This window comes from Metopolophium dirhodum, chromosome 1 (assembly GCF_019925205.1).
Source record: "Metopolophium dirhodum isolate CAU chromosome 1, ASM1992520v1, whole genome shotgun sequence".
Taxonomy (NCBI): Eukaryota; Metazoa; Arthropoda; class Insecta; order Hemiptera; family Aphididae; genus Metopolophium; species Metopolophium dirhodum.
Window position 1 is genome coordinate 68,503,389 of NC_083560.1, and position 18,378 is coordinate 68,521,766.

At 25.8% G+C, this 18,378-nt stretch overlaps 1 protein-coding gene across 2 annotated transcripts; it reads left to right on the forward strand.

The window, feature by feature from the left end:
• The first annotated feature begins 9,139 nt into the window (after nucleotides 1–9,139).
• LOC132935439 (uncharacterized) lies at nucleotides 9,140–16,637 on the forward strand. 2 transcript variants are annotated; one of them, XM_061001988.1, is made up of 3 exons: nucleotides 9,140–9,273; nucleotides 15,278–15,536; nucleotides 16,050–16,637. In XM_061001988.1, the coding sequence occupies exons 2-3, from the start codon at nucleotides 15,313–15,315 to the stop codon at nucleotides 16,324–16,326; spliced, it is 501 nt and encodes a 166-aa protein (XP_060857971.1). In that variant the 5' UTR covers nucleotides 9,140–9,273; nucleotides 15,278–15,312; the 3' UTR covers nucleotides 16,327–16,637. The 2 variants fall into 2 exon arrangements, with proteins under 2 accessions (XP_060857971.1, XP_060857970.1); XM_061001987.1 differs by having other exon boundaries at nucleotides 9,141–9,273; nucleotides 15,268–15,536.
• The last annotated feature ends 1,741 nt before the right edge of the window (nucleotides 16,638–18,378 follow it).

Here is an 18,378-nt window from a genome sequence, read left to right on the forward strand (position 1 = left end):
GAAAAAAAATTAAAAAATGAGTTAGTTACGGCATCTAATAGGTTTATCTGTTTTACACTATAAATGTAGATAAAATACCCCTAAAATTAGTTTAAATAGGCAATAAAATCAATTATTTAGATTTAATACATTTGTATAATACAACCTACAATAAACGTCGTATTAAATTAAAATATATTGATACCTAGTTGATACCTCCATTTTCTTTCCATTGGTGACAAATACACTAAAATTTAGTTTTAACATTTTAAAATAAAAATACAAACATTCTAAATCGATACACCATCACAGGTTAAATCAACAATTTCAAATAATATGCTATTTTCGACTTTAAAACCAACAACGCCGGGGCAACTATATATTTGCCCGATGCCACCGCTCAACAATTTCACATATACATTAAAAGCGATGTGAATGAGGCACCTAATTAAATTTTACTAGGAGAGGCAATGGATTCCAAAAATACTTACTATACCTACCCACACAGACAATATTAAAACATAGCCGTGGAAGGCCTAACCCCCCCCCCCCCTCTCACACTCCCTCTAAACTATACATTAAAAAATACTTAATTTATTTTCAACAATTAAAATCGAGTACTCCCTCATCTGCTGTATGCTGCTAATGCTACTGTCACCGTAATTGTGTATGATAAAATTGAATTCTATGACAAATCAATAATCGATGCATAAATCACAGTCGATTTTGAGTGGTGACGATCTGTTGCGCAAGTCCTCACAATTAATATTTTTTTTCATTAAATAGGTAGGTATACAACAAAGTAACCATAAAATCGTTAGAGGAAAAATCATTTTTTGTATTTATATCCTATTTTGTCCAAATTTGAAATTCAAATTTCTATAAGAAAAATTATGCATAGGTATTGTGTATTTTATATATTTTTAAATATTAGTAAGAATCCAAACATCCAGTATTCAGTTATAAATTATAATTTATATTGGTTTTTAGTAGGTTCACCATTTGATTATGTTATAGATTGCAGTGGTATTACTATATACTATAAGTCATGGGTGCATTTGGTTGTGGGTGGGTCACGAGGGGCCCTCCCCAGAAATTGAGAGGACAAACTTATCATTTTAATTGTGTCAGTAAATTGTGGTTAAATATTTCCCCCTCTCGCCTCAACAATTAGAGCCAAGTGCCGTCCATCGTCTATGCTATAAGTGTTAAAGAGTTAGGGAGGTTATAGGTGATAAAAAATGCCAGTTACATCAAAATGTAAACAATATACCAATGCACAGTGTAGGTACCTACCTACATTCAACAATCAGCACTCACCCAATACACCACTGCGGCACTGCTCATCTTACACTTACCACCAACCCACCTCCACCCACACATATGAATAAGGTGGGTGGCTCAAGACACTACCTATGTAATGTAATGTAAGTATGTAACTTTACAACTTATAACATTATACAACTTATAAGCAAATAACAAAAAAACATATAACCTTGTTAGCTTTTAACACCATCATAACGAGCTTTATTTTAAAACCAAGTTTATATAATAAAACGCAAGGAGATACACTTTAAAATAAAAGTAGATTTTAGTTTCTGAGTGGTTACTAAGAATAGCTTATTGATATTACAATAGGTAAGTGCTTTTTTTTTGAAAAAATCACTTTTGATTATACTAAAACAAAACAAAAGTTCCATTCAGTTTCGATTGAAAATTAAACACAGGTGTTACCTACTATATATAGAAAGGTTTTCATTTAAAGTTCTAAAAAAAAAAATAGTGTAAAAGCATTGAAATGTATGTGTATATTTTGTCTATTAGTATTATAGCGATAAAATAATAAAAATAAAATTTCATTTTAAAATGATTATGTTATACTAATGTTTTATCATTGATAATTTTTACCAAGTTAATATATATTATAACCTATTATACTTATATAAATTATTAAATTATAATACATTAATTTATTTGTTATAAGTTTTTTAATGAAAGATATAAATATGATTTTACTGTGTATATACCTTATAATAATATGTCTCCTTTTTTGGAGCGATATAAAAATTCTCAACAAGCAAATAATACTATTTATAGATTGGAAGTTGAACGAACGTTATACTTTAATGAAGTCATTTCTGTATGGGTTTAGAAAAAATTCAACTCTTGAAGGTATTACACTTTATTTTATTTTCATTTGATAGTTGATATAGTTGTATATAAAACTGACAGTAAAAACTTTAAGTAGCTGAATTCCATGAATGGTAAATGTACTTAACTGAATAGAGTAGAATGCTGCAAAAAATGCACACACACGTACCAATATGAATAATATGAATGATCACACTCTTTCGTTGATTGGAAAGAAAAAAGTCTGACATATGGTTAATAAATGTATAATTATAACCTAGAATGATATAATTAAAAACAAATTTTGCAGGTCTATTATTTTTTTAAACTCATCTAAGATTGTGGAATTTCACAATATACCTACTGCATTTGGATAAGCTGGTATCATATTTTATTTTTTTCATATGCATAAAATTGTTCATTTCTTGAGAAACTCCTAGCGTTTTTCTTACACAATAAGTGCTATATTACATTGTAAAATATTTTACTAATATAGGAAACTAGTACCTAAATTAAAAATTATATTTCATATTTTATAATATAGGTCTCTATATATTCTCATTTTTTTTTTTTTTTTTGTTTCGTTATTAATTTATTTATACAATCTGTACATTTATTAAAAAATATAAATGCATAATTATATATGTATACATAAATTGGTTTCCATCATTTTTTATGCGAGCATTTTCAAAGACGTAAATTAGAAATTTGGAAATAATATTAGGTATTAATGTGTAAGAATATTGTATTTTATATTTTGAACTTTTAGCTGTTCGCTATTTGTACGCTGCTTATATCATAATATATGGCAAGCGGAACGACATTGATGCAATGCTGAACAATTCGTAAAACAATTTTATATGAAAAAAAAATTATTTCTCGTAAGTATGTCTTTATCTAATGTTAATTGTATTCGATGTACTCTAATAATTACGTCAATTATTATAGCCATTGTCTGCACCAAACGTGATAATGATGACACACACGATACACTGCGCCCGCGGTTATGGGCCACACAAAACAGTTGTCTGCATACATCAATAACCCACCCAACATGTGGAAATGTAATTTTCACTTTTATATTTTTATTATAATAATATAAACATAAAATATGTATATACCAATACGGCAATACCTAGTGTCTACATTATATTATCACAGTGTAGGTACATTTCACGCTTTTTCTCGTCATAATTACACTACCACTACTTGTCCGAGTAGGGCGTGTTAAGTGTAGAAATCTAAGTTTTTACTTTTTAATTTTTAGATTAACAACAATTAAAAAAAAAAATAAGATAAAACTGCAAAATTTAACCTACATAATTATTTATATTATTATTTGAAATATATTATTAATATGACATTTTTTAACTGTCCAAAACATTGCATTTTCAACTAGGTTTTGCTCAGGATTTTATTTAAATTTACTAATCTATAATTTGTGTAACCAGGATGTCTACATTTAAAAAAAAACTTACGTTTATTAGAAATACTGAATATTTATTCTAACTTTCTAAACATTGAAAAAACATTTAATTATAAGTTGAAACAGTTTTTTGAAACACAAAGTCATGGAATGTTCTAAAACAACAACTTTACTGAATTGAAGCTAAAAGAATTTCAACTATAAAATATATTTATAAAATGGTGTACAAGCAAATGCCACACACCCATCAATTGTTCTCAAAAACAGTTTCGCGCGAAATGAACAATTCGGCTACAACAGTCCTAGCTAGTTGTCCTCCTATTAAAGGGTTATATTTTTAATTATTATAGTTCGCAAATAACGATGTTAAAAATAGTTACACCATTAAAAAAATGTATCAATATGGACTGGACGGTTTCGATTAACTTTTTAGGAGTGACATTCAGAGTAAACAAAATAAACCACTTTAAAAAAAATATCGTATATGTTATGTTTATTTATTTATAAATCTATTTTTAACAGTAATAATTAAAATAAACTTTCAAAACACTTTTCACTTCATTATGTTCATGCATATGTAATCATATAATAAAATATAAATTATCATTAGTTTTTTATACAAATTTAAATAATGACATATTATAGTTAACCGACTGGAAATGTATAATATGTGCATACGTCATTACTTATTTCGCAGCAGATTATTTTTCCAACAAAAAAAAAAATACTTTTATTTTCCAGAAAACCAATCATACTATTGAGATAAACTATAGACTATTCAACTATTGATTATAATATTAAAAGTTTTATGATTATAACATAAACTATGATACTGGATAAATTTAAACTGAGGATTGCATATTATCTTACTTATTTTTGTCATACATTAGAATTATATTAAATACTGTAATTTACGGGCAGATTCATTGTATATTTAGTATACACTTTTGAACATAAAGTTCCAAAGAAAAATGTAGGCACTTAAAACAATGAACTTAATAAATATTACAATTAATATCATACTCGACTTTTATATATTATAAACAGTCAATAATATGAGATTTGAAATGGTTGAGAATGATTTTGACGAGGTCAATTAATTATGAACTTTTTCCGACTGAATTTAAATTTCCTTTTCATCACCAAATTAGTGTGTATTCATTTAATTATGATAAATTATTAAATATTTATTTTTAAATGTCACCAATCAATTTTACTCGTAAACATACACATATCCTTAAAATAATGTACAAATAATATTTACGATTCAATAAAAGGAAATTATTAAAACCATTTTTATATCCTATAAATATATTTTCAAAAACGATTCTTTTTTTTTTTACTTAAGAGGTAGAAACAGTATATTGACATAACTCAGTAGAAGTTACAGATATAAATAAATAAGGAAGTTGATAACTAGTAGATATTCGTAAATAATATATATTTTTTTTAAGTAGTTAATACAATAAAATATAAATTATAATAGGTACCCACATTAATATAATATATATGAATTTAAATTTCTCTTTTAACTATTCCAACATAATAATTTCTAAACAATTTCACAACAAATTGCTATATCTTGTATATTACCAATACCTACTAATCAATTATAATTATCGTAAAAAAAAAGAAAAATTATGATTATTATTCTGTTGTATATTATATAGTGGTAAAATGTTGATTTGATTAAAAGATTAAAATATTAAGATTTATATGCAATTATTTATTTTATATTTTAAGACTTAAGATACTGAATGAACTAAGGAATCTATTTGTGTTACAATAATGTGTATTTTTTTATTTTACTTTTATTTTTTAATATCACTTTGTGGAGCAAACATTTTGCCACAATAAGGGTCGGTAAAATCAATTAAATTTTTTTTTTTGTAATTCAAAAATGAACAACCATAGACACATGCAATTTTGAACACATATTTATGATAGTGTTTTCTAGACATTTTATAATTTTTTTAATATGCTGGCTGTTTTGTGCTATTGAAAGGCAAAAGAAATTTTAGTTTTATCAGTTTTTTTTCAATTTTTGGTTATACATCAACAATTTTGAAAATGTTATACAACGTTCCTCATAAATTGTTGTTACGTCAGTTGAATATAATATAAAATACATAGGTAGTTACTATTTTTTGAAGAAATTTTAAAAACGATAAACGTTTTCATATTTGCCTTTAAATATTATATTATTTTCTATTCGTACACAAAGGCATTTTCAATATATTTAGACTAATTTTAAGCTATTTATATCATAGACCTATTATATATAATTTTACAATAATTAGTTAATAACAATCAACCAAGTATATTGTATAATTATAATTGTTATTAAATAATATTTTCTATGTTTATGTTAAAAATTAGTTCAACTTACTTATGATAGAAAAATAAATTACTAATAGTAGGTAATATAAATAAATTATAAAACATGTATAGATTAGAATATTCTAAGTCAAAAAACTTTAACAGTAAAAATATTAAAAATTCCCAGGCAAAATAATTTTTTTTAAAAGCGTTTTAAGTTAAAGTTTTGACAAAAATTGTATTGTTGCTTAATAACTCATACATTTTAGATTCCGATGAATGTATTGATTTTATAATGATGTGTTTTTTTTATTTTTTTTTGTCTATCATCACCTTTTAGTACAGTAAAAATGCTTAGATTTACTTAAAGATCCGTATTTGTAGTTTACGTATCGTATTCGAAGATAGCAGAAAAAGCGGAAACGTGTTGTCTTAAAATTCAACCAAAAACTCGAAATTATTAGACGTCTGAAGAAAGGTGAAACTGCTACAAACATTGCACAGGTTTATGGTGTAGACGGTAGGGAGAACAACAGTGAATGACATAAAACGGGATGCTGAAAAAATTGAGCAACATGTGTCTCAAATGCAAAACAACAATGGAGATGTTAGAACTCATAAAACCATGAAACCGGCGAAATAAGTATGAATTTTATTTTGAAAATACACACGTAAAATATATGTACATAGGTATATTTACTTTTTTTGCAAAATTTCTGTTAACCGTTTGTTCAATTAACCGTCATAGTCCTGGTCCCGACTGTGACTGTTAATCGAGTTTCTGCTGTAATAATAACCAATAAAAATTACACTTTTTTTTTATTAATCCCAAGAGTGTTTAAACGTTGTGTTTATTCGTTTTTTAATTATAACAAAATAAGAAAATCGTTACATGAGAAATCGAGTGAATATCAAATGTTATAAAAATATGGATTTTAAACGCATATAAAAATTTAATTTGACTTTCTTGTAGACATTTATTTTTGATAAAGGTAGACAAACGTATGGATAATCTTGTAATACATTTAAAAAGAAAAATTTTTATGAATTTTCAACTCAAAATAATTTGCTAATTTTCGTGATTTTTTCGTATTTTGTCAAGATTTGAACTTTAAATGCTTATAAAAAAAAATTGTGCCTATGTATTTTTAATATTTTTCAACTGCTATTAGAACGATATATCAGGAGCCTTAAACAGTTCAATATAAGTCAAAATATTTGGAAAATGTTATGGTGTATAGAAAATGCTAATATAAACACTCAGTCAAAATTGCACGTACCTACAGTCATTTGTTTTAGAGTTACATCAAAAACCAAAATCGATTTTCTCGAAAACAGATTTTGCGTAAAAATTCCCCTTTTTCCTTAATTTTTCTTTTGTTTTTCACGTCGCTTTTGAAAACTACTGGGACATTTTTACTTTTGACCCCTCCAAAGTACCAACTAGATTCACTTTCCTATCAGAAAAGTTACTGTTGAAGATAATCCAAGCACTTTTACTGTCCTAAAAAGTGATGACGGACACAAAAAAAAAACACACATCATTTTAAAATCAATACATTCATCGTTCCACTCAGAATCTAAAATTAGACAAAATTAGATATTTATAATTTATTTTTTTCTAATTTAAAAAATATTAATCGTAAAATCTTGAAATAATTTATAATTACTTCAATTATTATTTTCTACACAATGAAGTTTTCAAATTATTCAGTCTAATATTATAAGCCAAATTTTAAGTTTAAATTTATTCTTCATTAAATATTGATATATAGTATTTAGTTATTAAACCTAACTAATAACTAGTCTAACTATTAAACCTAACCTAACCTGTTGTAATTCGAGAAATATTGAAACTTCTCACCATCGAATTAATTTTTTTTCTCAATGCCATTTTTTTAAAAATATTTTGACTAATTTTAATCCATTAATATTACGATACTATTCACATATTTACTTCTATATGATACTTTCGTGTTTACTTATAAATTAATAACAATAATAGGTACAAGACAAATAATACTTGTATCCGATGTTTTGGGTAAAAATTAAAAATACTTCGGTATTTACTATAACGCTATAGGTATATTATAATATATGTTAATAGGAATAGCCAATGAAGATATAATATTATAATAGTTAATAATTTAATACGTGCAATATGTATTTGGCCAAAAATTAGTATACGATTATTTAAATAAACGTAATAAAAAATGTTCAGTAAAATAATGAAATATCAGCAAGCACTTTCTGAACAAGAAGTCTTGCTACCATATTAGTTTATTCAAAAGCTACCATAGGTATATTATTATGCTTACATGAAGTACTACACAGACGTTTAAAACAATAGGATGTGTCTAAGTAATGATTTAAGTTCAGAAACGATAAATACATATGTGATACGTGATGTAGGTATGTATTGTACTAGTATAATATAAAGTGCACATTAATTCATTATATTATTGTTGTGTTCATATACTGTGTTTGTTTGTCTTAAAATTTAAAATTTTTCAATTGTTCATAATACCTATATATCAGCTAAAATCTCAATTCGTAAGATATTAATACGAACTTATTGTAAAGATTAAAAATTATTTATATATTTCGCTGTAAAAGATTATTTCTATATATAGTGTATAGGACCTGTTTAAGATGGAGGTTGCGATCATTTTAGTATGACTTTTGTTATCACAATAAACAATAAATCTTTTTTGTATATAGGTACCTCCCTACTCATATATTATGAATTGATATACTGTATATATACCTAAGTCGTTTTGCAGAAATACCAAATATATTAACGCATAACATATATACGAGTATATGGACTAATATAAGTCGATAGTTCTTACAAATATACTAACAAAATATCAAAACATCCCACATAACTTTATGCCACGGCCGCATTGTAAACGCTGTAAATGACAGGGTTGAATAATTATTATTGTTGAAGAATAATCATAATATACACAATATATTTTATTGTTGCTTTCAAATATATGGTATTAAAAAATAGTGGTTTAGTTTTATTTCATATTTTTACTCCAATAAAATCGATCTCTTGATATTACGCAAATATATATATAATATATATACCGTATATATTATAGTATATAGTATATACAATAATACAATGTACATGTTACACATTATTATGGGTGGAGAGACTTGTTGCACAACCCTCATAGGATCGCCATCGAACACTTGGAGCGCCCATTTATGTATGTGGGTGTATGTGTGCGTGTATAAAAGGGTATATAAACCCAAGTCGTTACTGAAAACCATCTTTTCCTGTACCACCGTCAGCAGCGTTGACACTTTTCAATAGATATTTATTAACAAAACGTATATACGTAACGTTCATATATTTACCATTTTTAACAACATTATCTGCATAGGTACTCAAAGTCTACAAAAATGTAAGTATAAACTATTACGTGTAATAATATAAAATAAATAGTATGTAATATAATAATATTCTTTAAATATTTTTATCATGTTTTTAAATAATTTATTAGGGCTTTCTAGGTTTAATAATTTAATTTACTATTTAACTATATTCATAAAAAATGTATAAACAACAGTGTTATGCCAATTTATTTATTTATTGAAATAAAACTGGCAAGGTCCAATTCAAAATATCCATATAACGGACAGAAGTTATATGACAAATAATATTAATAATATTCAATCATGAGTAAAATTAACAAATAAAAATAATTATAGCAACAATAACTTTTAGACAGTATAAAATAATATTATAAAAATTAAAATCAAACAAGGAATGATAGGTGCTTATATAGTAGAGAACTAAAGTACCTCGGTAATAAAAAGTAATCAATTTTGATGAAACTATTTAGAAATTTCACTATATTACAATTGCTTACATTTTTACATATGAATTTGTAGAAATAAAACAACATTATTTAATATTGTAATGATTACCATGTATATAAATATATAAACTTAATTTAAAATGCTTACCGTAATCAATTAGTTATTTTTTCAATTGTTTTTTTTTTTTTAATGTAGCCGTGGCAACTATGGCCATTAGCTAAATTTTTACGAATATTATTGCATAGGTACTTTATAACTTCACAACTGAATGCATTATTTTTTGAAATGTATTCATAATTATTAAATAATATCTAAGTTTACATATTATAGAATGAATTGTCTTGGTAGTCTACGTAGATATTCTAATTTTAAATATGTAATTAATAGAATGTACATTTCACACTTTATCAGTAATCAGATTACATTTACACATTTTCGTGGATTACCTCGATACACATTAAAATTATAATATAAGTATGTATAAATATATGCTAAACAATTAGACCGTTATAGGTTACAAGTTACGACACTGGGTTTTGTGCATGGATAATAAAACAATTCTATAAAGTACAAAAATACATTCTACTTGTGTTTACTAATTCATGCTTATATTATAAGTAGGTGTTATATAAATTATTAACTGCGTAAGGTATTTATTTATTTACTTAAACTTAAATGTAACATATTTTGTTTGATTTTATTGTTTTATGTATTTACAATTCAATAAATAATAATAATTAAAAATACGCTGCACTTAAGGAGCAATAATAAGTAAATCATTAATGACACTTAATTACAATAACTGATTGATGATATACAACCAAAATATTTAGCTGCCTATATAATATATTAAATAATAAATGTTGATACTAATTTTTTATTAGTCTTCAATTTTATCAAGATTAGAATTTAAGTTAGAAGTTATTTTTAATTAAATTTAAGTATTACGTAATCAACAAATTATATACAAATTACTATTACTATTTATATATTTTAACACAACCAATTTATTGAAAAAGTTTATGTTACGGAATTTTAAATATAAATTGTGAAAGTTTATTTATCATTAAATTATAATAAAAACTAAACATTTTTTAAATCTTAAGACTTTTTTGTTTATCATACTTAAAAATAACAAATATGTTATGATGAAAATACAATTTCAACTTGTAACAACTAATAGATACCTCAACGCAGGTTATGTTTAATTCAAAAACTAAATTTAGCATTTCTTATATTTCTTTTTTATGATTATTAAAAAATGCTTTAATTTAACGAAGTAAATTTATATCAGGTACTAAAATAAAAGATTAATTTTTACTAATTGTAGTTTGTACCTACGTCTTCGTAAAATTTACAATTATTTTTAATTAAGTAATCCATTAAAATTAATTACATTTAAAATAAATTTTATATTTTAAATGATAGACAACTTGAAAAAGTCTTTATTTAAGATCAAATTGTCACAAATATTATAATTTGAAGATAAACCTATAGCAATAAAACCTAATATTAATAAAATATTGTCAGTATATATTTATTTTTATATACATTTGTACAAAACTATTGGTTACCCACGGAAAATATATATAAAAAATATCTACAACATATTTTCAATGGTTTTACGATGATAAGTTTTTTTTTTTACTGGAGTAAAGACATGAAATTTTCAACAAATATTTATATTATCATATTTTGGACATACAAAAAACATTTTTAAAATAATATCTCGACTCTTTTTGTTTTATTTGTAGATATTTAAATTTTGTTTATATTTATGTTGATACAATATTCGATTGTAAGCAAACAGTATAATACATGGTTCCTCATACATTTTTCTTACAGAAATCTAAAAAAATAAAATAACATACCTATGCACTCTTTTTATATTTTTTAATTATATGGTCTCATTCAAAATAGGAAAAACTTTAAACTACTAAAATTAATTTTTTTTTAAACATGTCATCAAACTGTAAAAAAATATACATAAAAAACGTAAATTATTTTCCATAAAATGGTTGTTTACTTCCAAAAGAACCACCTTTTAATTTCTACAATATAATCTATGTAAATAGTAAATATTATCTATCATATTTTAATATTTATGTTAGTTTATTTCATTTAAACAATTGTACCCTAAATAGTATAGTAAGAAGGTACGTTATTAAAAAGTTTGCTGTAAAATCTTAACAACCTTCACAAATCTACAAGTTAAATTTAATAAAATAATAATATGAATCGTATATACTGTATTTATGGTTTTGAACAAATATTAAATTAAGTATATACCAAACCATTTTAAGAAGTAGACTTTTTTACTAAATGTACTAAAAATAACAAGTATTTTATTTCAAAAAAATTGTTGGGTGTAACCATGAATTTTAATTGATGACTGGTAAAAATGACTTGTTATTCCTACTATTATTTTCATTCACAAAAATGTTTTTATTATTATTAAACTATAACACAACGTTTAAACACTCTTGGGATTAATAAAAAAAAAAGTGTTATTTTTATTTAAAAACAATAAAATATATTATAATTATACATATGTACCTACACGTATTATTTTAAAACGTAAAAAAATATTGAGTATTGTAAAAATAATTGTTATCTTTTTATTATTTTTAAAAACCAAATAACTTCACCTCATATGCAATTGTTTAATTTTTCAATCCAACCGGGAATATTTTATCATTATTTTCATTTGGGTAGTACTTGATCACTGGAGTTTTAGACACACACTAAAATATATTTATTTAGTCAGAGTTGAGCTCATTTTATGCACCTCGTACTAATTCATACGAAGAACTTTCCATTTTAAAAAAACTATGTCGATACTAAAAATCTGATCTGGTTTGCAGCGTCACCATACTAATTTGTTATTCTAGCACGTATTGATCGTTGTTGACATGTTTTAATTGTATTTCTTTCTCGGGATTATTATGTAATCACTATACGTACACTTTTAACAGTCTCGAATGGCGCCCCTATGCATTTTTAACTTTCACACAACGCTGCCATATATTATTGTTGTATGGACCACTAATTTCTTGGACGCTTTTTAAAATAAAATTTAAAAACACGATTTTAGCGTAGGTAGGTACATGAAATTTTTAAAAAAATTGTGCATTTTTTAACAAACCTTACCTTACAAACCTGTTTTCACTCATTTTTCTAGACTAAGTACTAAGTAGCGATAATTATCTTAATGTATTAAATATATTATTAATATTTTAATAATTTCACCCATCGGTACCTAACTAATGTTATTACACTTACTACCTTAGTATGTAGGTAGTTTCATAGCCATGTTCAGACTTTTAAATTTGGGATGATTCCAAGATTCTTAGCTCAGGGCCTCATCAATTTAAAACTACAGTGGAACCTCAAAAAGTCGAAATTCAAGTGAAAATAATTTTTTTAGACTTGTTAAGGTTGGCGGCTTACTAAGGTTAGATTAGGCAAGGGAGCGGCATTTATTTCAACTTATTAAAGGTTTTCGATTTATCGGGGTTTCACTGTATTTTGAATTATCACAATTATCATTATATAACCTAAGACGCATTGGCGCAAATAGGGGGGGGGGGGGGCTTGGGGGACTTAGTCCCCCCAAATTTCGGTCAAGTCCCCCCAGTTAAAAATCTAGTAATTATCACGGAGAGGGGGGCATGAGTCCCCCCAAAAAATTTAGTCAATTTGCGCCTATGCTAAGACCTAAGCTATGTATCACGGATTATGTAGTCAGGGATGGGCAAGACCGCAAGTCACTTGATAAGTTGTAGCTGTTTACAAGTTACTTAATTATTTATGAATATTTCTGTAGAATTTACTAGATAGTGAATTGGTATTCGTTATCACTTGTAATTATTTCTATCATTAGTAATTTTAATAATGTTAAGAACTTAGTTATGAACAATAGTAAATAGTGAGTATTATGTTCATAACAATTAAATAAAATACTCGTCAAAAGTCTATAATTTTGTTACTTTAATAATGCGACCGTTGATTGTAGTCGGTGGCAGAATAAGCTTCATAATAATTAAAAATACTAATATATCCCTAATTTTTAGTTATTTAAAAAAAACGTTCTAAGAATAAAATATTTTAGTGGCTTTTTTCATATGTTTATAATACAGGTACCTGGTACATTATACAATTTACCGGACTTCACCGGTTTTCTTAATTTCATTTTTTAATCTATTAGTAGATATTAGTAATTTATTGACGATGAAAGACATTCATAAATTAAAATAACGGTATAGCATTTAGGTAATATTGTAATATTTAATTAAAAAATATGTATCATGTATGTACATATATTTAAAAAAAAAATTAAATAGAAATAAGAACATTTGAAAAGAATAAAAACCATTGGTGAATATTAGTTTACTTTTGAATACGGTTGACTAAATCAGTCCGGCACTAAGTGCTCACAAAATAGTAGTTAATAAACTAAATTGGTTTGCACCTACCTACTGTTATTTTATACTGAAGACAGAAAATCACATGTCAATTTAATAAAAGCTCCAGTGGGGTTACACTCAAAATAAAGTAAAAATAACTTGGTACCTACACTCTATATGTTCTTCTACAATCGTTTTGTACTCGCGTAAAGAGCTTTCTTCTACAATTATTTGTCTAGGATTTTTTAGCTTATTGTTTTTATATTTCAATACAGATTACAGTACTAGTCAAATGACAGTTGTTATTTTCATTATGATTTTAATTTATTTAATTAAATTAAGAATATTATTAAACAGTTTATTTCCTAATTAGGTAGTTGAAAGTTATATAAAACTTAACTTAAATTTATTTTACTTTACTTTACCAAGTTCTTTTTAAATATAAAACAACAATACACCTAATTATTTAATCGCAAAAATAAAAATAAAATTTATATTTTAAAAATATATTTGTATATTTATCTTTTTCAATGATATATATTTACCGAAACCATTCTTCGCCGATGTTCAAGTACTATTACATCTCACAACAAGACAATGTACCTACGTCAGTACAAATATTACAGTAAAACAACAATCAAAATCCAATAACCATTAAAAATAACTAACACAGACTATCGTAGTTGGATTATTTAATATAAAACATTTAAATATAATTATTAAAAAAAAAAAAAACATTTCTAGGACCAACACATATAACCAAACCAAACTAACTAAATATTTCTTTTTATGAATATTTATAATTGTATTCAATTGTTAAAAAAAATTAAAGAATATATTAATTAATTAATATTTTATTTATAATATTGTATGAAGTGTTGTTAACTTTACTATATGAATCATGAGACGATTTTAGAGGTTCCTTTTTTTAATGATTACGACTCCTTGGATCTTATCCTCTATTAAAGGCTATAGCCTATGCTATAATGTAATATATCTTTTACTAGGTATTATTATTTATGCTATCAACTAATCATGCAGAGCTATTTAAATTTTACAATACACAAATAGTACCTAATTGATATTTCATAATAACCGTTTCCGTGTACGTCACTATATTTGTATTTTGTAATGTAAAATATATATTTGTTTAAACATTTACTATTATAGTTTTTTTCAGACGTGGTTACATAAATTACATCTAACGTTTTATCCATGCATCAAAATAATAATTCTAACATGATCAGAGTTGTGGTCTACATTGGATTTGTCATCTATGTGATGGTCTTGGCTACAACGTGTTGCTGTCACCCCGTGACGTCTACTGAAGTGGAAAGCATAGCTCGACCTACACGACCTAAAACTTTCGGTTCACCAGATGAATTGCGTTCGTACCTAGACCAATTAGGACAGTACTTGGCGGTGGTTTCTCGTCCAAGGTAAGTTAATTTAATTTAATTAAACGAATCCCTACACATATTATTTTGATTTTAACAGCCTAATTCATTATATAGTTGAAACGGTAGTATCAATTAAATTTAGAAAATTAATATCGTAATTACAATTTGTTTGACTTATGTTTCAAAGCCTTCAATTATTAAACTATTTTATTTAATTAATTAAATTGGATTTAATTTTATACATATATCAGTACTTGGCCCCACTAAGAGGACTAAACCAAAGATAAAAAGTAGTTATTATATTTTGATTCAAACAGAAATCCTAATATAAACTAATCATTTAATGTGTTAAAAACCTACCTAAATCATACACAACCAACAAAACAGTTAAAATACTTACAATACCTATACCATTTTATTATGTTTTATTATTTATTATAAATCGTATTATAAAATCTAAGAGTTCAAATTACTTAAATGTTATTAGTAACAGCTACGGTATTATTATTATTAAATAATAAAATTTATCAAAAAAATATTGTCTAAAATTAGGTTTGGAAAAAGGAAACCTGCGTTTCCAGCCATCCCATCCGCCATCACAACACCAAGGTTACAGCAGTACATCGACCATCAACGCATGCTTAACAATATTATAAACAGAGAAGACGAGGATGCTTATAAATTACAATACAAACCGGCTGCTATAAGAAATTCAAAAGACTTGTACGACATGTTGTTTACGACACGTCGTGAAAACGGAAATAATGACCGCCATCAATACTATTTAATGCAACAAGATATAACGAACGCAGACATTGGCTTAGATTAAAATTAATTATCATTAACATGTATTTGTAGAATAATAATACACGCGTGTAATGTATTTGTATTTCTTAAAAACTTTAGTCATGTACAGACACTATTGTACTAGTAATTAATAACATAAGAATCTTATAAAATGTTAATTAAACAATATAAATAAAATCCGTAAAAAGTATTGGTAAATCATGTACATGTATATCTGATACCTATCTGGACGTTAGTATTATATTAGCTGAATTCAATATTATAAATAATAAAAATATCAGATTGTTTTTAATTTTTGTTCTGAAATATAAACAACTTTTATAAATACAATAAGCCAGAGGTATTCAAACTTTTTCATCCCACGGCTCCTTTGTGTGTTCACAATATTTTTACAGCTCCCAAATTATTGTAAAAAATTGAAACAATATATACGGGTACAATATGGCTAATATCAGTGATAATAACAGTGACTTTAGTACTAGAAATAAAACTTCAAATAGTCACGTAATGTGTTTCATTATCGTTTGCATAATCTATTTAATGATTATAAATAATGTTTATGGGGGACGGAGTGGCTCTGGCTCAAACCTATTAATATAACGCACATATTAAGGATAATATAATTGTAGACTAAATAAGGTAGGGTGCTCATTGGTCAAACGAATCATTCGATCAATTGGAGTTTTCTTACCATAGTTAGTATGATGAAAAGGAATTACAAAAGGATAACGTGATCTAGAAAAACGAGGAGGAACTCAAAAGTTAACTTGGGAAATTAAAGAAGGAGCATTAATATGACCATTAATTAACTTACTCAAAAATACTAGATTCGCTGTCATACGTCTATCTACCAAGGAAATCAATCCAAACTTATTAGAAACAGGAAGGTAATCATGCTTAGTATGCTCTATTTTTAAAATATTGGCGGCAACGATAATAAGCGCCTCTGGACTTGCTCTATATGTGAGGAACCAGTTGACGTATACGGATCCCACAGAACAGACGCATACTCAAGTAAGGATCCAGTGTTCACCAAAGGAAAGAGATTAGACAGTATCTATAAAAAAAAAAAACTACGGGTAGACCACATCCTATAGCAGATGATAAAGGCCCGCAGAACACGTTTGCCGGTAGACCGCATATTATATAAAAGCCAAACAGTGCCGGATTTAAGGTTGTGGGAGCCCCAGGGCCTGGGCTCTGTGCTTTCCCCCTCCCCTAAATCTGCCCCAGCAGCCCGACACACATATTATATAATATTATGTTATCGTATCGGTATGTATATATTATAGGATATACAGTAAGTACATATATAAAATAAATTGCTGCAGTTTGTATAATGTAGGTATCTTATTTTTTTTATAAGCTTTTAATGTTCAAGTTTTAACATAATTAATCCGATTGAAAATGTACAAGTTATTTTGATATTAAAAATACATAAAATGTTCAATCCATTATGACATACAATGACATCCACTTAGCCGCTTTTTTTGAGATTATTTGGTTACAATATTAACTAATTATGGGAAAACCTGTTTTATATTTTCAATCCTTGGCTATATATAGGTAAATAGAACATTTTATACATGATTATTACGCAATTTTTCATAATTATGATGAATTTTGTCAACATTTCAACTTTAGATGCTTATAAAACAATTGTGCCTATTCATATATGTTTAATCATTTTTATCTGGTATTATAGTTTATAGCAACTTATGATGAAAAACCTCGCATTAAATTTTCTCACCGTTAGGCCAATCCAAACATTTTTAATAACTATTTGTAGAAAAAAGCTAAAAGACATTTTAGATTTTAAATGTTTACAAGTAACTCAAAGAGAGTCAAAATATTTAAAAATGATAAAATAAACATTTTTTGAAAATTTTAAGCATCTGCAGTTTTTTGTTTTTGAATTACTTAACAAAATAAGAATACCGTTTGAAGGGAAATCGTTTATTTAGAAGTGAATATTCAATGTCAAAAAAATTTGAACTTCAAATGAACATTACCAATTAATGCGACATTCCAGTAAACTTTTTTTTTCGTTGAAGGTAACTTATGAGGTATCTCA